General features: G+C 44.2%; 2 protein-coding genes across 4 annotated transcripts in view; one reads left to right on the top strand and one right to left on the bottom strand.

Annotated features, from left to right (window-relative positions):
- Nucleotides 1-23,346, bottom strand: part of DIAPH3 (diaphanous related formin 3) — a 535,934-nt gene that overhangs the window by 475,093 nt on the left and 37,495 nt on the right. For all 3 annotated transcript variants that reach the window (XM_061133813.1, XM_061133815.1, XM_061133814.1), the window contains one exon: nucleotides 5,009-5,176. In XM_061133813.1, the coding sequence (XP_060989796.1) occupies nucleotides 5,009-5,176 (168 nt within the window). The remainder of the gene's footprint in view (nucleotides 1-5,008; nucleotides 5,177-23,346) is intronic.
- Nucleotides 8,992-16,068, top strand: LOC133049453 (lysine-specific demethylase 2B-like). The gene is given in 4 exon segments (XM_061133465.1): nucleotides 8,992-9,002; nucleotides 11,195-11,341; nucleotides 11,465-13,940; nucleotides 13,942-16,068. Coding segments are annotated over 4 exon segments (3,630 nt in total). The 3' UTR covers nucleotides 14,938-16,068.

Genomic DNA, 23,346 nt, shown 5'->3' with positions numbered 1-23,346 from the left:
AGAACTCATACAACTAAAAAGCAAAGAAATATTATCTGATTAACATTGGAAAGAACTAAAAAAACATTTTTCCAAAAAAGTTAAACAAATGGCCAACAGGTACATGAAAAGAGACACAACATCACTAATTATCAGGGAAATGAAAATCAGAATCATAATGATACATCACCTCACATGGTTAGAATAGTGTCAAAAAGAAGTATCAAGTGCTGGGGAGAATGTGAAAAAAAATGCACTCCTGGTGGAATGCAAATTGTTAAAATCACTGTGGAAAGTAGTAGGAGTATGGATGTTCCTCGAAAAATTAAAAATAGAACTATCATATGATCCAACAATTCCACTTCTGGCTATTTATCTGAAGAAAGTAAAAACACTTACTTGAGAAGATATCTTCATGCCCCTATTCAATGCAGCATTACTTACAATAGCCAATATAAAGAAACAACTTAAATATCTGTTGAGAAATAAATGGATAAAGAAACTGGTGTGGGTGTGGGGGGGAAGGGGACAGGGTGTGATGGAATACTATTCTGCCATTAAAAAAGGAAATCTTGCCACCTGTGGCAACACAGATGGGCCCTGAGAACCCTATGCCAAGTGAAATAAATCAGGTAGAGAAAGACAAATGTGTATGTTATCACTGAAATGTAGAATCTAAAAATACCAAACTCATAGAAACAGCATTGATTGGTGGTTGCCAGGGGCTAAGGGGCGGGGAAAAGGTCAACGGGTACAAATTGACAGTTATAAAATGAATCAATTCTTAGGATGTAATGAATAGTATGGTAACTCTAGTTTTACAAAAAAAATCACACTTGAAAGATTTGAAGAGAGTAAATCTTAACGGTCTCACCACAGGGCAAAAAACAATAATTATGTGAGGTGATGGATGTGTTAACTGACCTTATTGTGGCAATCATTTTAAAAAATATACATCTATCAAATCATCACATTGTGTACTTTAAGTTTACACAATATTAAATGTCAACTGTAACTCAATAACACTGGGAAAAAATAAGAAAATGAATTGAAGTTTAACATCTTTTAAAGAGCTCAATCATAGTTGCTCTTTGTAAGAGACAACAGCAGACTGTCAGAATATATGGGATATTCTACAATATGAAAGGGCTCCAATTCCCCAGAAGGAGTCTATGGTGAACCAAAGTAGATAAAGACATAACAAAAGGGACAGAGGCAACACTCAGAGGAAATGAAAGGACAGACAGAGGAAGAAACATGGAAAGTAAACCAGAATGAACTGGCTAGAGAGGAGGAAAATCAGGAGAAGGAAGAAAATGTCCTGACACCCAAGGGAAAACGAGGAACGCAAGAGGCCAGCTGTGCAGTGTGACGTGTGGCAAGGAGGATATGATGGCTGGAAAGCCACCTGCAGTTAGAGGGGCAACATCTGCAACAAAAGGAATCCCAAATGAAGAGCTATGGGTAGAAAGCGCCAGAGTAAACTATTCTTCGTGGAGGCCAGGCTCTGAACCGAACTAGACGGGGGCTGGGGCACAGCACACACTAGCTTCCATGGAGGATACGGATCCTGGAGAGGAGCAGGGCTGGCCGGCTCAGAGGCACTGCACCCCAAGGGGACCCACGAGAGGAACAGGCTCGCGGGAGGCCGGGAGGAAGGCTCCTCTGACGTTCAAAGGAGACGCCACCAGTGCCGAGGGAATGACAGGTGACACTGCGAGCCGGAGAGCCATGGAACTCCACAGGAGAAAGGCGTCTGTAATCACACTGCAATCTCTTGTACCGCTAGCCGGGGCCTCCCAGATGGCTCAGTGGGAAAGAATCTGCCTGCCAAGGCAGGAGACACAGGTTCAATCCCTGGGTCGGGAAGATCCCCTGGAGAAGGAAACGGCAACCCACTCCAGTATCCGTGCCTGGGAAATTCCAAGGAGAGAGGAGCCTGGTGGGCTACAGTCCTTGGGGTTGCAAAAGTCAGACACGACTTAGTGACTAAACGACAATAATACCTGTGGCAGGCAAAATGGTCCCCCAAAGGTATCCGTGCCCTAAGCCCTAGCTTCTGTAAATATGTTAAATCACGTGGCAAAGGGGGCTTTTTCGATGTCCTTAAGGTTACAAACTTTAAATCAGGGGAAGTATTTTGGATTTTCTGGGTGAGCCCAATCTACTATACAAACCCTTAAAAGCAGAGAACTTTCTCCTCATGAAGGCAAGAGATGCCACAGAAGGGGACTCAGAGAGATTCTAAGCGTGAGATGGATCTGGCGTGTCTGAGACGTGAGGGCCCATGTGAAGGAGAGGAATGGGGCCTCTCAAGGCTAAGGCAGCCCCAGATGACGGCCGGCAAGGAAGCTGCGACCCCAGACCTACAACACCTGGGCACTGCATTTTGTCAACAACATGAACTTGGAAGGAAGAGTGTTCCCCCAAAGCCTCTGAAGAAGAGTCCACCCATCCAACACTAACTTCAGCCTTGTCACCCTAGAGAACCCAGCTGAGTCGTCCTGGGCTTCAACCCACAGAACTACGAGGCGATGACACATTGGTGTGGTTTCAAGCCATCAAACCTGGGGCAATAAGCTACAAGCAGCAGTAGAACACCAACACGACTCTCCACGACACCAGGGCCAGACAACAGACACCCTTGGCCGGCAGGGTGTCCTTGTTCCTCCTCCCTTCACCTCCAAGCTCACCCTGCAGAAGACAGACTGGGTCCAAAGAGCAGCGGGGCAGAGAAACGCGGGGCAGGGGACAGAGCAGGACCCCCTCCACGGCCCCACCGAGGGCACCGCAGGCTCTGAGCAGAGCAGCCCTGAACGGGCAAGGGAGAGTTTTTCTCCGGATAAAAGTTAACTTATTTAAATTAAACTAGGGCTGCGTTATCTTGAAAGCAAATGGAAAACTCTGGGACCTGTGGTGAAAGCTATCTGGCAGCAGGTAGGAATAAGCTGAAAGGGCTGGTTGAAAGAGGCCCTGGCTGGAACAAACAGGTCACTTTCAATCTGTACCTGCCACGTTCACCTTGGTCAAAAAGCCAGCTACACAGACCCACCATGAGTTCAAGAGCAACCACTGAAATCTGACATCCAGAAATCAAAGTTGTGTATATAGCGATGCTCATGCAACTATTTCATATATCTAAGACCCACAGAGAAACCAAAATGAGCTTTCAGATCAAAATTCTCCTTTCACTGGATGAAAATGTCGGAAAAAAAGCCCTTAAGAAGTAGCAGAACTAAAAACTCATCATTACTTTTTAAAAGTGCACTAAAACTGTTACCCAGAGACCAACTAAATCATTTTCTAAATAAAAGTGAAATAAGTACGAATGCTGAAGGATGATACTGTACTTCGCATTCATTAAGCAATCAAGTCAGCACACTGTCTCTCAAACGACCATCGTGAGGAGGAAAAAGAGGTGTTCTTCAAAACAAAGTTTTTACTTCATGCAAAAAAAAATCATCTAAGTACCTCTGAGAACATTATATAAGTTTTTAAACTGTACAATGCCAAGACAAAGAATCTAGACACAACTTTTAAATGAAACCTCAAAAAAAAAATAAATAAATGAAACCTCATTTTGTCAAATGCCAAAAAACAAAAATGGCAGAGTATTCAACGTTGCTTCCTCTGAAGGATTTTGATTAATAAAAATGGTACAGATAGGCAAAGCCAAAAATAAACCCCAACCTAAATCTAGCATCCTCCCCAGACCTAGAAATAGCTTTAAATGTGTCAGAGACGTGGTACTCTGCTTGACAAGCCTGAGAAACAGCAGTTGAGTCCACATTTAAAGGAGGAGAAAGGCCCATTTCAGCTTCAGAATCTCCAAGTTCTCCCTGCAATGTATTGTGATATTGTCAAGGTATCAGAAAGGAAAAGAAGAACCCAGTCCTTATTTCTTTTAAAGCCTTTAGTTGTGACAAACTCACTCATTTAGCAAATTGGCAGTCCTGCGAAAGCAATAATTCACTTTACTTCTGCTGAGTGAAGTGAGTTTGACTGCAAAAGATCTTCTGCCAACAGGGAGACCTGTTTAAGATTTAAAAAGTGATCTGGTCCAGTTATTAAATATGGAAACACTTCAAAGATGCCAATATCCATCTGCCCTGTTCATATAAATAAACTAATACTCTTAGCTGGGAGAAGGGTAAGACTAATAGAAAAACACTTCTAAAGTCATCATGTTCAGAAGAGAACACCACCCACTACGTTCTGCGCTTCCTCTGTGGTTACACTTTAACAGCGTGTGGTGAGCCTTCGCAAATGTCCGTCACTGGCCCACTTGCTCCACTTACTCAGATGACACCAGCAACTCTGATACAGGGAGAAAACTGTCTGAACAAGGCGCACCAAAACAGCACCATTCCAGAATCTCACAGACAATTCAGGCAGCAGCTCAAACACACGATGCATGAATGAGGGGGCACTTTACTATCTTGAGTCCTCACGGCAGTCTTGAAGAAATCTGCCTTATACAAGTCTCATAAACAGACGCAAAGGCTAGCAAAAAAAAAAAAAAAAGGTTACATTCTCTTTGTTCTAGACTGAAATTATATTAACTCATGGTTATAGAAGTTACAGGGGCACACCCCAAAGCAAGTGAGTTCAAGTGTCTGCAGACTTAACTGCTGCAGGACTATGCAAACATGGTTACTGTGAGAACTAAGAGCTCAAACAAGGTCCAAAAGTCAGCACACTCAACAACACACACAGCCAAGCGCTATGACTGTCCTCAATGCAACCGAACCAGACACACCACTTAGATAATCTATCTAAGATAAAGATATATCATTTGATACTTTGGAGAGTTTATGTTTTTATGTACTTCTGTGTAAAACAACTGGCATGACACTTTTCTTCAGATTCTTATTTCTGTAATCCTAAAACTCTCTACGCCTTGAGTGCTATCTTAATGACATCAGAAATAACCTATGCAACCTAAGTTTCAGACACGTTTAGTTCCATGAACATAAGCCAAAGCTAAGGTTTTTACATCAAACATTTTATAATGAATCAAAATTCTTACCATCATCTTTTCAAAAAGCTCTAAAATTTCCTTCTCGGACAGTGGTTTTGGAATGTTTTCATTCATTTCTGAAGAGCAATCATTGTTTGAAAATGCAGTCCTCAGGTTGGAAAGTGGAGGCCTCTCTTTCTTGCTCCCTGGAATTCTTATGCTGGCAAATCTATCCATCTATGAAGAAAGATAAAATAAAAAGCACATATGTAAGTATTCCCTTCTCAACAACACTTATTTAATTTCCAAAATGAAAAAACAGGGTCAGTTATATCATCACTGTGATTTCATCAGAAGGCATTCAATTTAGCATGTAAAATTTAAGATTAAAAGAAATAATAAATATAAAAATAAGTGAAGTCTTCATAACCATCCTGTCTGAAGGCAGGAGAGACAACCTCAAAAGATTCCTTCCAATCTTAAGATGATAGAATGAAGACTCTAATGATAAATGACCTTTGCTACAGATTAACAAATTAAGCATTTTTACAAAGGTAATTTAGCTAATTTGGTGGTTTAGTCACTAAGTCATGGCTGACTCTTACAACCCCATGGACTGTAGCCCGCCAGGATCCTCCGTCCATGGGGTTCTCCAGGCAAGAATACTGGAGTGGGCTGCCATTTCCTTCTCCAGGGGATCCTCCCAACGCAGGAACCGAACCCAGGTCTCCTGTATTGCAGGTGGACTCTACCGACTGAGCCACGAGGGAAGCCCAGCTAATTTGGTGGCTGGCAATCACACTGGTACTCAGAGTTCACCCTCGAGTCCCCTCCTCCAGCGTCCTTTTCATAGCACATACTACACTCGAGCTGGGAGGGGGTGGGGGGACATAATTTAGGCACTTTGAGAACTAAATTTTACTTACATCTCCATAGCTTGACCTGAGAGACATCACATTTCTCTTTACTCAGATTAGCCTGTATTTGAACTTTATGAACAACTACAGGATAGACTTGGAGAAGGAAATGGCAACCCACTCCAGCATTCTTGCCTGGAGAACCCCATGGACAGAGGGGCCTGGTGGGCTCACAAGTCCACGGGGTCACAAGAGTCGGACACGACTGAGCAACTAAACAACCACCACCACCACAGAGCAGACTGAAGCCTCAAGAAATAAAACCGGATTTTTATTGCAATGAGATTTCTTCTACAATTTTATCAACAAATAGTTCACGGATATTTGAAAATGCATAGATTAGTTTACAAAGCTAATTGTTCAGTCATTGAAAATAGTGTGAATTTAGCAAGTTCTGTTCCTCACAGAGAATCCAGACACACACAGTGTTTCAAGTGGTAACCATGAAAAAGGGAAAGAAGGGTACTTAAAAACACTGTGATTCTGGAACTGTTCAGAATAACTGTGCACACATTAAGCTACTGTTTCCACCATATATATATGTGTGTAGTACATAAACCTGCACTATTCACTGTGGCAGCCATGTGTGGTTATTTAAACATAAATTAAGTTTTAAAACTCAGTTCCTTTGCTGCCTGAGTCACATACCAAGTGTTCAAGAACCACAAGAGACTAGTGGCTCCCACATTGGTCAAAGCGTATAAAGTACACTTCTATCGTAACAGAGGTTCTACTGAATAGAGCTACTAGGGCCCATTAAAGGAGCATAGCACTTAAATTCCCTATTTAAAAAGACAGTAAGTCACAGTATTGATTATTCACTTCACTAGAGAAATAGGATTTTTTGCAAATAATAATGTTCTGTGCTTAGGTGCTCAGTCATGTCCAACTCTTTGCAACCCCATGGACTGCAGCCAGTCAGGCTCCTCTGTCCGTGGAGATTCTCCAGGCAAGAATGTCCGAGTGGGTGCCACGCCCTCCTCCAGCGTATCTTCCCAACGCAGGGATTGAACCCAGGTCTCACACATTGTACGAGGACTCTTTACCAGCTGAGCCACAAAGGAAGCCTTCAAATAATAATATGCAAAGATAATAACACTTGTCTTTCAAAACAGGCCTTTAAACTCACTTTGAAGATAATCCTAAGGAAAAATACCATGTACTGTATATACTCACACATGGTCCATCTAACACGAACTAAACGTTAAAGTACTAATAACACGACAGCTTCTGGCAGGATTACAGAGCAGTCCACAGCACCACTGCTCTCATCCTAACAACCAAAACAAGCCAGACACCCTACAGAATTCTTCTCACTGCTGTTTTCAACCCCTCAGGAAGCTGAGGACACAAGGGAACCAGCACAAATAAACACTGGGAGGAAACAGAGTGCTCTCGCCCCTGAGGACAGCTGCAGAAGAAGGACAAATGCAGAAAGGCAAAGAAAAACCAGCCAAGTTTTTAACGAACTATTGACAGCCACATGAGCACTGGCATGAGAGATTAGACTTCCAGGTCCTGGGTCATGAAGTCCCAGCCATAGGGCGAGTCTGCACCCTCTGACCAACTCTTTCCCTCAAGTCTTCACACACTGCAGGACGTAGATGCCGAAAGCCGAACACGGGGATGCTCCCTGAGGCGGGAGAGGCCTCTCCCAGTGCAAAGCAGCTGCCTGCCAAAGCCTCTGGACCAGCCAGAAGACCTGAGAGAAACCCAGACCTTCAGAGAGCAAATGCCAGCTGCTATCTGAAGACTGGGGGCAGGATACCAAGTCTCTGAAGAAAGAGAGCCAGCAATGGAACTGAAAACAAAAAAAGAACACTACAGAAATCCTAAAAATGGGCATCAAGACTTTAAAGCAGAAAGAGATATTCCATGGTTTCCAAAGCCAAAGTTCAACTGTTAATGCCAAAAAGCAAATTGCCAGACTCTCATTAGCACTCAGATCCCAAGTCCACAAAGCATTTGAGGCCACAGACAAGCTGAATAAAACTCAAGCAGCAGGAAAAGCAAACGCAGCTCAACTAGAGATCACAGAGACACAGCCCCCATTCCAAGAGTCTGAAAGAAGAGCATGCCCTCTCTTGGAAGCAAATATTACTTAATTTCTACTGTAATTAAATAAAATGTCCACCACAAAATCAAATGTTGCTAGACACAAAGGAGCAAGAAATACGGCCCACAGTCAAAAGAAGTGACGGAGAGACAGCCTAGAGGGCAGAATTACTAGACAGACTATTTAAAAGAAGATTTATAAAAATAATGGTAAAGGATATAATGAAATTACCACCATGCAGTGGGGAATTTCAGTAGCAAATCATGGACACTATTTTTTTTAATCTATTAGAATGAAAAGTGTATCAGAAATGAAGAATTCATTAGGTGGGCTTAAAAAGAACCTGAACATTGCCAAGAACTGGTGAACCTAAACACAGATCAATAGAAAGTATTCAAACTGAAACAAACAAACAAACAAAAAAAAAAAAAACAGAATAACCAATATTCATGATACAATATGAAATGTTGTAACACAAGTGTAACTGGGGTCCCCAGCAGAAAATAAAGAGTATTATAAATATAGATATAGATATATACATATATGTATATCAATTCACAGAGAAGCTCAGCAATCCCCAGAAAAAATACAAAACAAGCAAACAAAAAACCCATACGTAGGAACCTCACAGTCAAACTACTGAAAATTAAAAATAAAGGGCAAACCATAAAAATACAGCCAAAGAACAAAAGACCTTATATACAGAACAAAAATGATACAAATTTCTCACCAGAAACAATGCCAGCAAAAGACAACCAATGGCATCATTGAAGAACTGAAAGAAAAATAATCTCACCCTAGAATTCAGTGTCTAGTAAAAACACTTTTCATAAACAGAAGCAAAATAAAGACATTTGCAGGTGGGTAAAAGCTGAGAGAATCTGTCTACAGCAGACTTCCACTACAAAAAGTGTCAAAAGAGGTTTTTCATGCAGAATTGATGGAAATGGAACACCAAATATACAAAAAGAAATAAAGAGCAAGTCAGTGATACAAAAATAAACGAGCGATGTGAATGTAAATAACTTAAACAACAATCATGGGGAGGAGACAAGCACATAAACAGGTAATTATACGCAATGTGGAAGATGTAATAAGAAGTGTGTACAATGTAGCGAAAGAAAAGGGCAGCTGACTCACCAACACAAAACCTCCCTGCTGTGAGACAGCTCAGAAACAGGAGATTATTTCACATGAATGTGTCCAGAAGTTATATCTCTAGGGACATCAGTACTTCAATTCTTGATACTTGTTTTAAAAAACTAGGGACATCAAACAGTTGTTTTAAGAAATGGGGCTGGTTCCTCAGGCTTTTGAATCACTACTTCATTGCCATCGCTTCTATACATGTAACATCAACCCTTGAGTGTAGAAACTATACTGACTCCTCTTCACACCACACATACGGACACACACACAGTTAATTAATATGCTAAACTTATAAGGAAGTGAAATTAAGCAAAACACTATTAATGCAACATTAATATTATAAATGTAAACATGTCAATGAACGGGAAGAGTAAACTCAAGCAATTCACAAGCTAATTTATGAATACTTAACTTCCAACAGTGGTAGAAGAAATCAAAATTTTAGTTTTCACCAAAAATCAAAATGCTTTAAAATAAAAATCTCTAAAAGTCATAAAAATAACAATAGTTATTAATTGAGCACATTCTTTATCTACACACTGTACTAAGAGACTGAAATGAAGCATCATTCATTAAACAAATGAATGCATTTGTTTAATTCTTCAAGGAGGAAACTACTTGTTTAAATAACAAAAAACAATCTCCAAAACACTTGTATACATAAAAATGTCATGCTATTTAGACTACAGTGACAGACTTTATTTTCTTGTGCCCCAAAATCACTGTGGACAGTGACTGCAGCCATGAAATGAAAAGACACTTGCTCCTTGGAAGAAAAGCTATAACAAACCTAGACAGTATATTAAAAAGCAGAGACATCACTTTGCCAACAAAGGTCCGTATAGACAAAGCTATGGTTTTTGCAGTAGTCATGTACAGATGTGAGAGTTGGACCCTAAAGAAGGCTGAGCGCCAAAGAACTGATGCTTTCAAACTGTGGCGCTGGAGAAGACTCTTGAGATTCCTTTGAACAGCAAGGAGATCAAACTAGTCAATACGGAAGGAAATCAACCAAGAATATTCACTGGAAGGACTGAAGCTGAAGCTCCATTACTTTGGCCACTGAGGTGAAGAGCCAATTCATTGAAAAACACCCTGATGCTGGGAAAGATTGAAGGCAGGAGGAGAAGAGGATGACAGAGGATGAGATGGTTGGATGGCATCACCGGCTCAACGGACATGAGTTTGGGTAAACTCTGGGAGTTGGTGATGGACAGGGAGGACTGGCGTGCTGCAGTCCATGGGGTCGCAAAGAGTCGGACACGAGTGAGCGACTGAACAACAAATTTAGACTACAAAATAGCACAAAGAAAATTTTAAAAATCAATGCATTATGATTTTAGACATAGAACTGCATTTGTATCAATAAATAATACTACAATTTGTACAATAATAATACAGAATTAGCACATCTCCACCGTATGCTTAGCACCTAAACTCTGGGGGAGGGTTGGCTTTTATCCAAGTGTTGAAACAAATGTGCACCAGATCGCTAGCCTAGCTAGCTAATGACAAGATAGCAAAAATAAGCACATCCCTCTTCTAACTCCTAAATCTATAAAGATGCAAAAAAAAAAAAAAATCAGTGTTTCATAATTTCAATGCTTTTATTTTCCTAGATGAGAAAGAAATGAAAGACAAAATAAGGAAGGAGCCATAAGAGAAAAATAAATACAATCCTTTCTCCTATACTAGAACATACAGTAAACTAAATTTGTTGAAGACCTCAGGGTTAAAGTAAAAACATTCCCAGGTATGTGATGCTCTATTGAGTGCTACAAGTAGATTTCAAATACTGTGGGCACTATTACAAAGCTAGGTACAGAGTGAACATTATTATCAAATCAGTGTAAATGTTCTAAGGAAGTTTTATCTTTTTTTAAATGGATGATTCTATGACTCTACTCATAAATAAGGGGGAAAAAATCACTCCTAATTCATCTTTCATGGAATCACACACACAATTTGCTTAAAGCAATTCACAAGAGAACATAAAAGCAAACTTTTAAAATAGTTTTGTGGGGCTGCCACACCCGGGATCTGACAAGCCCTCCACCTGCTGGCCCTTCCTATAGCTTTGCCCCATGGATGCATTTCAGGAAGCTAGTTTTGCTGGGTCGTCGCCTTCAACAGCAGGATAGCATCCACACTCCCTGAGAACGTGTGCGGGAGTCCCCGGGCGCCTGCCAGTAGAACAGAGGTGGGGAGAGCTATCCTGGTGCCCCCACCCAGCCCGGGTGAGGGGGCGGCCGTGGGCGGCGGCGGCGTCCCCTGGCGCTGGTCTGGCGCGCTTCCTTGTCACCGCCACGGCCTCCCTCCGCCTCCCTGGCGGCCGCTGTGCCGCGCGGGTGTTCAGTTTCAGCGCGGGGATGAGTGCAGGCTGCGCCCAGCTCCCTGAGAAAGGAAGGAAGCCAGCAAGCGAGGGCTTCGCGGTCCTCTACCGGGGCCTGGCTGCGCCGTGGAGGGTGCTCTGCTCTGGCTGCCGGGGCCAGGCGAGCGTCCAGCTTCCACCGCCCAAGGGGACACCCGGGAGCCGCACCGCCGAGGGAACTGTCTGATGAGCGTGAAGGGTTGTTTCACTGACTTCCACATCGACTTTGGAGGCACTTCCGTTTGGTACCATGTTTTCCGGGGTGGGAAGATCTTTTGGCTGATTCCTCCAACCTTGCACAATTTGGCACTGTATGAGGAGTGGGTGCTGTCAGGCAAACAGAGCGACATCTTCCTGGGAGACCGTGTGGAGCGATGCCAAAGAACTGAGCTGAAACAGGGCTACACGTTTTTCATCCCTTCCGGCTGGATCCATGCAGTCTACACTCCTGTAGACTCTCTGGTGTTCGGCGGGAACATCCTGCACAGTTTCAACGTGCCCATGCAGCTGCGGATCTACGAGATGGAGGACAGAACGCGGGTGCAGCCCAAATTCCGTTACCCCTTCTACTATGAGATGTGCTGGTATGTCTTGGAGAGATACGTGTACTGTATGACCCAGCGGTCCTACCTCACTCAGGAATACCAGAGAGAATCAATGCTTATTGATGCCCCAAGAAAGCCCAGCATAGGCGGCTTCTCATCTGATTCCTGGCTGGAGATGGAGGAGGAGTCCTGTGAGCAGCAGCCCCAGGAGGAGAAGGAGGAAGAGGAGGAAGAGGAGGAGGGTGCAGATAAGACCCCCAAAGCATCTACTGATGGCCCTGCCTCACCCACCAGCACCCCGTCCGAGGACCAGGAGGCCCCCGGGAAGAAGCCCAAAGCCCCTGCCATGCGGTTCCTCAAAAGGACTCTGTCGAACGAGTCAGAGGACAGCGTGAAGTCCGCCACGATGCCCACCGACTACCCCAAGACGCCCACTGGCTCTCCCGCCACTGAGGTCTCTGCCAAATGGACCCACCTCACCGAGTTTGAACTGAAGGGCCTGGAAGCTCTGGTGGAGAAACTTGAATCCCTCCCGGAGAACAAGAAGTGTGTCCCCGAGGGCATCGAGGACCCCCAGGCACTCCTTGAGGGTGTGAAGAATGTCCTGAAGGAGCACGCGGAGGACGATCCCAGTCTGGCCATCACTGGGGTCCCCGTAGTCACTTGGCCAAAGAAGACTCCAAAGAACCGGGCGGTAGGTCGGCCCAAGGGGAAGCTGGGCCCGGCCTCCGCGGTGAAGTTGGCCGCCAACCGGACCACGGCGGGAGCTCGCCGGCGCCGGATGCGATGCCGCAAGTGCGAGGCCTGCCTGCGGACGGAGTGCAGCGAGTGCCACTTCTGCAAGGACATGAAGAAGTTCGGGGGCCCCGGGCGGATGAAGCAGAGCTGCATCATGCGGCAGTGCATCGCGCCAGTGCTGCCCCACACCGCCGTGTGCCTGGTGTGTGGCGAGGTGGGAAAAGAGGATACAGTGGAAGAGGAAGAAGGCAAGTTTAACCTCATGCTCATGGAATGCTCCATCTGCAGTGAAATCATCCACCCTGGATGCCTTAAGATTAAGGAGTCAGAGGGCGTGGTCAACGATGAGCTTCCAAACTGCTGGGAGTGTCCCAAGTGTAACCACGCCGGCAAGACCGGGAAACAAAAGCGTGGCCCTGGCTTTAAGTACGCCTCCAACCTGCCCGGCTCCCTGCTCAAGGAGCAGAAGATGAACCGGGACAACAAGGAAGGGCAGGAGCCTGCCAAGCGGAGGAGTGAGTGTGAGGAGGCGCCCCGGCGCAAGCCCGACGAGCACCCCAAGAAGGTGCCCCCCGACGGCATCCTGCGCCGAAAGTCGGACGACGTGCACCTGAGGAGGAAGCGGAAATACGAGAAGCCCCAGGAGCTGAGTGGACGCAAGCGAGCCTCGACGCTTCAAACATCCCCCGGTTCCTCCTCTCACCTCTCGCCGAGGCCCCCTCTAGGCAGCAGCCTCAGCCCCTGGTGGAGATCCAGTCTCACTTACTTCCAGCAGCAGCTAAAACCTGGCAAAGAAGATAAGCTTTTCAGGAAAAAGCGGCGGTCCTGGAAGAACTCCGAGGACCGCATAACTCTGGCCAACAAGCCTCTCCGGCGGTTCAAGCAGGAACCAGAGGAGGACCTGCCCGAGGCGCCCCCCAAGACCAGGGAGAGCGACCACTCGCGCTCCAGCTCCCCCACCGCCGGGCCAAGCAATGAGGGCGCAGAGGGGCCCGAGGAGAAGAAGAAGGTGAAGATGCGGCGGAAGCGGCGGCTCCCCAACAAGGAGCTGAGCAAGGAGCTGAGCAAGGAGCTGAACCAGGAGATCCAGAAGACGGAGAGCAGCCTGGCCCAGGAGAACCACCAGCCCATCAAGTCAGAGCCTGAGAGCGAGAACGAGGAGCCCAAGCGGCCCCTGGGCCTCTGCGAGCGCCCCCACCGCTTCAGCAAGGGGCTCAACGGCACCCCCCCGGGAGCTGCGGCACCAGCTGGGGCCCGGCCTGCGCAGCCCGCCCCGCGTCATCTCCCGGCCCCCTCCCTCCGTGTCCCCGCCCAAGTGCATCCAGATGGAGCGCCATGTGATCCGGCCGCCCCCCATCAGCCCCCCGCCCGACTCGCTGCCCCTGGATGACGGGGCGGCCCACGTCATGCACAGGGAGGTGTGGATGGCCGTCTTCAGCTACCTCAGCCACCAAGACCTGTGTGTCTGCATGCGGGTCTGCAAGACCTGGAACCGCTGGTGCTGCGATAAGCGGTTATGGACCCGCATCGACTTGAACCACTGCAAGTCCATCACGCCCCTGATGCTAAGCGGCATCATCCGGCGACAGCCTGTCTCCCTGGACCTCAGCTGGACCAATATCTCCAAGAAACAGCTGAGCTGGCTCATCAACCGGTTGCCTGCGCTCCGAGACTTGGTGCTGTCTGGCTGCTCATGGATCGCAGTCTCCGCCCTCTGTAGCTCCAGCTGTCCGCTGCTCCGGACCCTGGATGTCCAGTGGGTAGAAGGACTGAAGGACGCCCAGATGCGGGACCTCCTATCCCCGCCTACAGATAACAGGCCAGGCCAGATGGACAGTCGGAGTCAGCTCCGGAACACCGCGGAGCTGCGTCTGGCCGGCCTGGACATCACGGACGCCTCCCTGCGGCTCATCAGCCGCCACATGCCCCTGCCCTCCAAGCTCCACCTCAGTTACTGTGACCATGTCACTGACCAGTCCATCAACCTGCTCACTGCTGTGGGCACCACCGCCCGGGACTCCTTAACAGAAGTCAACCTGTCAGGCTGCAATAAGGTGACTGACCAGTGCCTGTCCTTCAAACGCTGTGGGAATATCTGTCACATTGACCTGAGGTACTGCAAGCAAGTTACCAAGGAAGGCTGTGAGCAGTTCATAGCTGAAATGTCTGTTAGTGTCCAGTTCGGACAAGTGGAAGAAAAACTCCTGCAAAAACTGAGTTAGTCCAAGGACAAGTATGTAAATATGGGGTGAGGGGAGGGGAGACGCCAGGGGAGGGGGAAAGACTTTACAAAAACTAGGGCCTTTAAATATTTTCAATTTGGAACTTGGAACAACAAACCCCAAACAATTCCCTTTTGCAAGTCTTGCCGAGGGAGAAGCCAGTCTGCCACCGTTTGGGGGATGAGCGAGCCTGGTGCTTTCCTCTGGTCTTTCTGAATCAAAACCGCACTGCTTTCTGGACCATTGCTCAGGCGGCCTTTACCGAGAAGACATTCCCGTTGGAGAGGAGGATGGACTTGGGCGACATTCTCTTACTGAAGCATGAGCTTAGGAAATTTTGGGGGGGGTGGTGGTGTTTTTGTTTTGGACACCTTACTCCTGGCAACTTTGGGGGTTTTGGTGTCAACATAAAGTGGACCACACACCACATCTGCCATCTCAACATGTTTGTTTGGTTTTGTTACATCTTACATTATGCAGAACTATTTTTGTACAAATTGTTTAAAAGTTATTTATGCAAGGTTTGAATGCATACCAGTGTTTTTATTGTTTTGAGATTGCCAACTTTCCTGGTTTCCTTAAGGTAGGAGAGAACTTTCCCTGTACTTCATACAAACCCATCTATACATGTGCCCAGATCCGGCAAAGCAGGCTAAGACCTCCAGTTAAAAGCATGTCTAACTGGAAGTTGAGAGTCTGCTTTGTATGTCAAGAAATTGCATAAGCATGATGTGGATATATGTAAATTATAGTCAAAGTGAGAGAGACACTTAGCTAAATTTCCTCTGTATAGAATTCACCTTTTTTTTTTTTTCCCTCAAAATTTTGAAATTCAGACTTCAGCCTTTGCACTCAGGAGGGGTTTGCTCCAGCATGAACTCTTATATTCTACATAGATCTAATTTATACAGTGAGTCAAGAAATAGAATAAATGACCCAACACAGCCTTTTCTTTTTTTTTTTTTTTCTCTCCTTTGAAGTGAGCTGAGTTCTCATTTGAGGTTTAGAACATGGCTGTTGCCCAGCTGTAAAGTTACGCATTCATAAGTGCCATTGTTGTAAGATGTTGTTTTCCTAGACCTTCCCTGATGCGGTTTTACCTTTGTTGAATTTGTATAAACAATTCTACAAAAAAAAATAAAATAAAATAAAATAGTTTTGTATATAAAAACACGACAGAAATCACCATCGTACTCTGTTCATCGACTGCTGTTTGCATTTGGCAATTTGGTTGCAACTGTATGTACTTTACAATGTGCACTTGGATGGCTACTCTTAATTTCATGTGAAATTCTCTTTAAGTTGATATAGAAACACAACCCAAGTAGGCGAAGTATACAGTTTGCCTTTGCTGAAGAGCTGGTTAAATATACAGAAGACTGAGGGAATCCCATTATGCTATTTGGAGGTGGTACACACAATTAATATGGCTTCAGCTGTGTCTGGGGTGTACTGGATTTTATAAATTAATATCACTTATCTTCAGGGGAAGTTAAATGAGCACCCTACTGAGTATTATCTCACACTGATAATCAGTAATGACAGTTTAAAAAATTAATTAAACTAAAAACAGGCTCTAAAAAACTATCTGGATGTTTAGCTATTTTATAACACTGTAAGACTGAAAACACACTTTTTACTGTTACAATGTTTTTCAATACTAACAGAGTAGTGATCCTTTTTACATTTAAAACAAAAGGAAGATATGAAATTATTAGTCCTTTTAGAACTTGAAAAGACAGAAAAACTATGTGTGATCATAAACACACATTCTTAGAATCCAGAATGGAGAAGATATTTTCATGCAACCCAGGAGAATTATTAAACAAATAAACGTTCATTTTAATTATTGAATTAATTCTATTTGAACACATACCTGAAATCAAAAAAAAAAAAACCACTCAAAATTATCAATTGCAATCCTGCACTACATTTAAGAAGAGAAAAAAGCCTAACAGCTAAAATAACCTGGCTTTTAATTAGCTTTATTACTAACGAAGCAACTTGCTGATTAAAAATGGAACTCCAGAGTCTGACTTCTGAATCCTGCCCAACCCCTCGCTTGCTGGGTTACCCTAACCAAACCCCTCAAATTTCCACAATGGTATCTTTGTTGAAGAACTGGTTAAATTCACAGAAGACTGAGGAAATGCCATTATAATGCTCTCTGCAGGAGGGATGCCACGCTTAATTAACATGGCAGTGAGCTGTCAACAGAAATAAAAGTACCTCTCGCCTCTCAGTGTCAGGTTAAAGGGCGGGCCACCCCATCTAAAGCAGTATATGAGCCCACTCACATCCCTATCTGTCAGAGCACACAGTTTATTTCCTTCATCTGCACTGAGTATGACTTAAGAAAGCCTGTCATTTTCTTCTGTAATTGCTGGCTCTGCCTCTCTCCCGCTAAAATGTTAAGTGCCATGCTAGACAAATCTTCAGCTGTCTTAGCTGTGCTGGCCAGTCTCGAGGACAGCCCTCAGGGATCCCCTGACTTACGTAAGCAACAGCACACTGAAAATTATGGAGTGTCATTTCAAGACTAGGTCACAAAAGACATCACAGCTTTTGTCTTGCTCCTTCTGGGATGACTCACTCTAGGATATGCCTGCTGCCAGATCACACGGACACTCAAGAAGACTTAGGGGTAGGCCCACGGGGCAAAGAACTGAGCTAACAAAGCTAGAGAAGCAGGGAGGCATCGTGCCGACAGCCACGTGTGTGAGCCATCCCAAAAGCCCCAGTCAGCCTTCAGCTGATGAGAGCTCTAGCCAACATCTTCACTGCAACCTCATGAGACTCCAAGCCACAACCACCCAGCCTAGCAACTTCCACTCCTGCCCCACAGAAATAGTATGAGATGATAAATGTCTGCTGCTCTGGCTTACTTTGTTACACAGCAGCAGATAACTGATAGCACCACTGTGTGTTCAGCCTACAAAACAGTAGTTGGCAGGCACCTAACACCGAAGGCATGCCTAAGCAATTACTGAATGACAAACACATAAAATACAGTGCTGTCCCACAGGTTACCACGTGGGGGAAATACAGTAACAAATCACAAATCAAGGTGAAATACTGTAAATGCCCTCAAGCAAACTAGCAACAGATAGAGACCAGTGATTAACTCTGGGGTAGAGAAGGAGCCTCAAAAGAGTCTTTGGAAAGGGATGCATAAGAAACCAGGTGAGGCTAAATCAGAATTACAGGAGATGGTGCAGGTTAACAGCTAAAGAGTTCCATGATCTTTACTAAAATGCTAGTGACATCACTGTCACAAAGAGACATCTTTCTGGGGAGAAAAACTGACCATTCACTGTTTCAAGTGGATAAGCTAAGCATCTCAGTCATAGGTACAGTCTCATCACCTGGTAACAATTCCCGTCAACCTACCAACTGCTACACCCTACCTTCAATGCTCCTAAATATTACAAATGACCATTTCCCACTTTTAAATTGTATTACTGAAATTTATAAAACGTTCTCTAGCCAGAGGATTCTTCGAAAAGATTAAAATGTATCACCACCGCCCCAAAATTACTTACAATGATTTGTTCACATTTAGATTTTATATAGTATTTTAATATCATTAAGAGAGAAATACACTTAACAGTTATAATCTTGAAATTCCTTTAAATTGCTTGAAAATAAGTTATGTCATGAAATTAAAAGACACTGCTCCTTGGAAGAAAAGCCATGACAAAACTAGACAGCATATTCAAAAGCAGAGACATTACTTGGCCAACAAAAGTCCGTCGTCCAGTCAAAGCTATGGTTTTTCCTGTAGTCCTGTACGGATGTGAGAGTTGGACCATAAAGATGGCTAAGCACTGAAGAACTGATGCTTTTGAACTGTGGTGTTGGAGAAGACTCTTGAGAGTCTCCTGGACTTCAAGGAGATACAACCGGTCCCTCCTAAAGGAAATCTGTCCTGGGTGTTCATTGGAAGGACTGATGCTGAAGCTGAAGCTCCAATACTTTGACCACCTGATGCGCAGAGTCAACTCACTGGAAAAGACCCTGATGCTGGGAAAGACTGAAGGCAGGAGGGAGAATGGGACAACAGAGGATGAGATGGTTGGATGGCATCACCAACTTGATGGACATGAGTTTGAGCAAACTCCAGGAGTTGGTGATTGACAGGGAAGCCTGTCGTGCTGCAGTCCATGGGGTTCAAAGAGTCAGATAAGACTGAGCAACTGAACTGAACTGAATATGCAATATGTATTCCACGGCCAAGTGCCATATGCAGAGTAGCCAGTGGAAATGCCCACATAGGAAAGAAGCTTTCCTTATCTGTGATAAAGTCACAGACCCAAACCTACTGTTCATATGCTTGGCTGTTCATTTGGTTTTTTGTTTTGCTTATGTGTATAATTTTTTAAAATACTAAATTTTGCTTAAAGCTTAATTTAAAAGATTTAATCCTTTTCCCATTATGTTCAATTATACCATGAATTCTACCACAGACCCCTTGGTGGTCCACGGACCTCAGAGTAAGTGTCCCTGGTAGGTAGGGATGGAATAATAACAGAAATAGTGGTGTAAAAGGAATGAACTTAAGTTCTAGTGCCTGCAATGAATCAATGGGAGGGACAAGATGACCCACAGTTGAGACTAACAAGGAGAAATGCAATAGAAATGCTCAAGAAGAGCTGGAAGCTTTTGAGGGAAAAAGTCACCAGGAAAATAAAGTCTTCAAATAACCCCTAGGTTTCAAGTACAGCAACAAGGAAAGCAAACATTCAAAGATGACAGACTTTGAGTTCCAGAGGGCAAAGTAGGAGGGTTTTTGAAGGCTTTAGAAGCTGGGAAATACTGTCAGATTAGAAAAATACATGGACCTGGACTGGGGGAGAAGCATACAGATGTATACTGAAGATGTGGACTTCTGAGGTTGTCTCCAGTCAGCAGAAAAATGATCTGAACTATAATAACTTTAATGAAAATTAACCAGGAAACGTAAATCAAACCAAGTGGACCGTATCTTAATTCATCTTGCCTCTGGCCTCTGCCCTACCACCACTAACCTGCTGCAGGCCACCTGGACAATCGGTACAGCCTCCTAACGGCTCCAGGGTCTCCACTGGGCCCCGTCCCTACCACTCCCCAAAGTGACCTCTGCAGGTCTTACTGAAATCCAGATCGAATCATGTCCCTCACTCCTGTGCTTCAGTCCTTTTAGCCTCTGGAATCTCACTGCTCAGAGGATGACCCTCAAATATCTTACCGTGGCTCAAAGGTCCACTTTAACCTAAATCTTATTTCCTCTTGAGAAAATCTCTTCACGACTCCACCACCATTAGACTATATGATCTAGACATAATGAATAACCTAGAAACTTCTACACATGCGCAAGCTATTTCTTGTGCCAAAAACCTATCCCTTTCTCTGGATAATTTCAATTCAGGCTTCAGTTTGCACTACATCTCATGTAGTAGTCTTTCTGACACCTCAAAACTGGATTAGATGCCCATACACCTAGTGCTTCACCATTATATAGTCTGTGTACTACTCTAAGGCAAAAAGATAGGACACTGAAAGATGAACTCTCCAGGTCAAAAGGTGCCCAATATGCTACTGGACATCAGTGGAGAAATAACTCTAGAAAGAATGAAGAGATGGAGTCAAAGCAAAAGCAACACCCAGTTGTGGATGTGACTGGTAATGGAAGTAAAGTCTGATGCTGTAAAAAGCAATACTGCATAGGAACCTGGAGTGTTAGGTCCATGAATCAAGGCAAATTGGAAGTGGTCAAACAGGACATGGCAAGAGTGAACATCAACATTTTAGGAATCATCGAACTCAAATGGACTGGAATGGGTGAATTTAACTCAAATGACCATTATATCTACTACTGTGAGCAAGAATCCCTTAGAAGAAATGGAGGAGCCATCATAGTCAACAAGAGTCCAAAATGCAGTACTTGGATGCCATCTCAAAAACAAAAGAATGATCTCTGTTCGTTTCCAAGGCAAACCATTCAATATCACAGTAATCCAAGTCTATGCCCCAACCAGTAACTCTGAAGAAGCTGAACGGTTCTATGATGACCTACAAGACCTTCCAGAACTAACACCCAAAAAAGATGTCCATTTCATTATAGGGGACTGGAATGCTAAAGTAGGAAGTCAGAAAATACCTGGAGTAATAGGCAAATTTGGCCTTGGAGACACAATGAAACAGGGCAAAGGCTAATAGAGTTTTGCCAAGAGAATGCACTGGTCATAGCAAACGCCCTCTTCCAACAACACAAGAGAAGACTCTACACATGGACATCACCAGATCGTCAATACCAAATCAGATTGATTATATTCTTTACAGCCAAAGATAGAGAAGTTCTATACAGTCAGCAAAAATAAGATCAGGAGCTGACTGTAGCTCAGATCATGAACTGCTTATTGCCAAATTCAGACTTAAATTGAACAAAGTACGGAAAACCAATAGACCATTCAGGTATGACCTAAACCAAATCCTTTAGGATTATACAGAGGAAGTGACAAATAGATTCAAAGGATTAGATCCAACAGAGTGCCAGAAGAACTATGGACAGAGGTTTGCAACAGGAAACCTCCTGTACAGGAGGCGGTGATCAAGACCATCCCAAAGAAAAAGAAATGGAAAAAGGCAAATTGGTTGTCTGAGGAGGCTTCACAAATAGCTGAGAAAAGAGAACAGAAAGGCAAAGAAAAGGAAAGATATATTCATTTGAATGCAGAGTTCCAAAGAATAGCAAGGAGAGATGAGAAAGCCTTCCTCAGTGATCAATGCAAAGAAAAACAGAGGAAAACAATAGAAAGGGAGAGACTAGAGATCTCTTCAAGAAAATCAGAGATACCAAGGGAACACTTTATGCAAAGATGGGCTCAATAAAGGACAGAAATGGTATGTACCTAACAGAATCAGAAGATATTAAGAACAGGTGGCAAGAATACACAGAAGAACTATACAAAAAAGGCCTTGATGACCCAGATAACCATGATGGTGTGATCATTCACCTAGAGCCAGACATCCTGGAATATGAAGTCAAGTGGGCCTTAGAAAGCATCACTATGAACAAAGCTAGTGGAGGTGATAGAATTCCAGTTGAGCTATTTCCAATCCTGAAAGATGATGCTGTGAAAGTGCTACACTCAATATGCCAGCAAATTTGGAAAACTCAGCAGTGGCCACAGGGCTGGAAAACATCAGTTTTCATTCCAATCCCAAAGAAAGGCAACGCCAAAGAATGTTCAAACTACGGCACAATTGCACCTATCTCACACGCCAGCAAAGCAATGCTCAAAATTCTCCAAGCCAGTCTTCAACAGTACATGAACCGTGAACTCCCAGATGTTCGAGCTGGATTTAGAAAAGGCAGAGGAACCAGAGATCAAATTGCCAACATCTGCTGGATCATCGAAAAAGCAAGAGAGTTCCAGAAAAACATCTACTTCTGCTTTATTGACTATGCCAAAATCTTTGACTGTGTGGATCACAAGAAACCATGGAAAATTCAAGAGATGGGAATACCAGACAGACCACCTGACCTGCCTGCTGAGAAATCTGCATGCAGGTCAAGAAGCAACAGTTAGAACTGGACATGGAAAAACAGACTGGTTCCAATTGGAGAAGGAATATGTCAAGTCTGTATATTGTCACCCGGCTTATTTAACTTCTATGGAGAGTACATCATGAGAAATGCTGGGCTGGAGGAAGCACAAGCTGGAATCAAGATTGCTGGGAGAAATATTAATAACCTCAGATATGCAGATGACACCACCCTCAAGGCAGAAAGCAAAGAGGAACTAAAGAGCCTTTTTATGAAGGTGAAAGAGGACAGTGAAAAAGATGGCTTAAAACTCAACATTCAAAAAAGAAAGATTATGGCATCTGGTCCCATCACTTCATGGCAAATACATGGGGAAACAATGGAAACAGTGAGAGACTTTATTTTCTTGGGCTCCAAAATCACTGCAGATGGTGACTGCAGCCATGACATTCAAAGACACTTGCTCCTTGGAAGAAAAGTTGTGACAACCTAGACAGCATATTAAAAAGCAGAGACATTACTTTGCCAACAAAGATCCGTCTAGACAAAGCTATGGTTTTTCCAGTAGTCATGTATGGATGTGAGAGTTGGACTATAAAGAAAGCTGAGCGCCAAAGAATTAATGCTTTTATACTGTGGTGTTGGAGAAGACTCTTGAGAGTCCCTTGGACTGCAAGGAGATCCAACCAGTCCATTCTAAAGGAAATCAGTCCTGAATATTCATTGGAAGAACTGATGCTGAAGCTGAAGTTCCAAAACTTTGGTCACCTGATGCGAAGAACTGACTCATTTGAAAAGACCCTGATGCTGGGAAAGTCTGAAGGTGAAAGGAGAAGGGGACGACAGAGGATGAGATGGTTGGATGGCATCACTGACTCAGT

This window comes from Dama dama, chromosome 30 (genome assembly GCF_033118175.1).
Source record: "Dama dama isolate Ldn47 chromosome 30, ASM3311817v1, whole genome shotgun sequence".
In the NCBI taxonomy this organism is placed as follows: Eukaryota; Metazoa; Chordata; class Mammalia; order Artiodactyla; family Cervidae; genus Dama; species Dama dama.
This window is presented reverse-complemented; position numbering and strand designations above follow the sequence as displayed.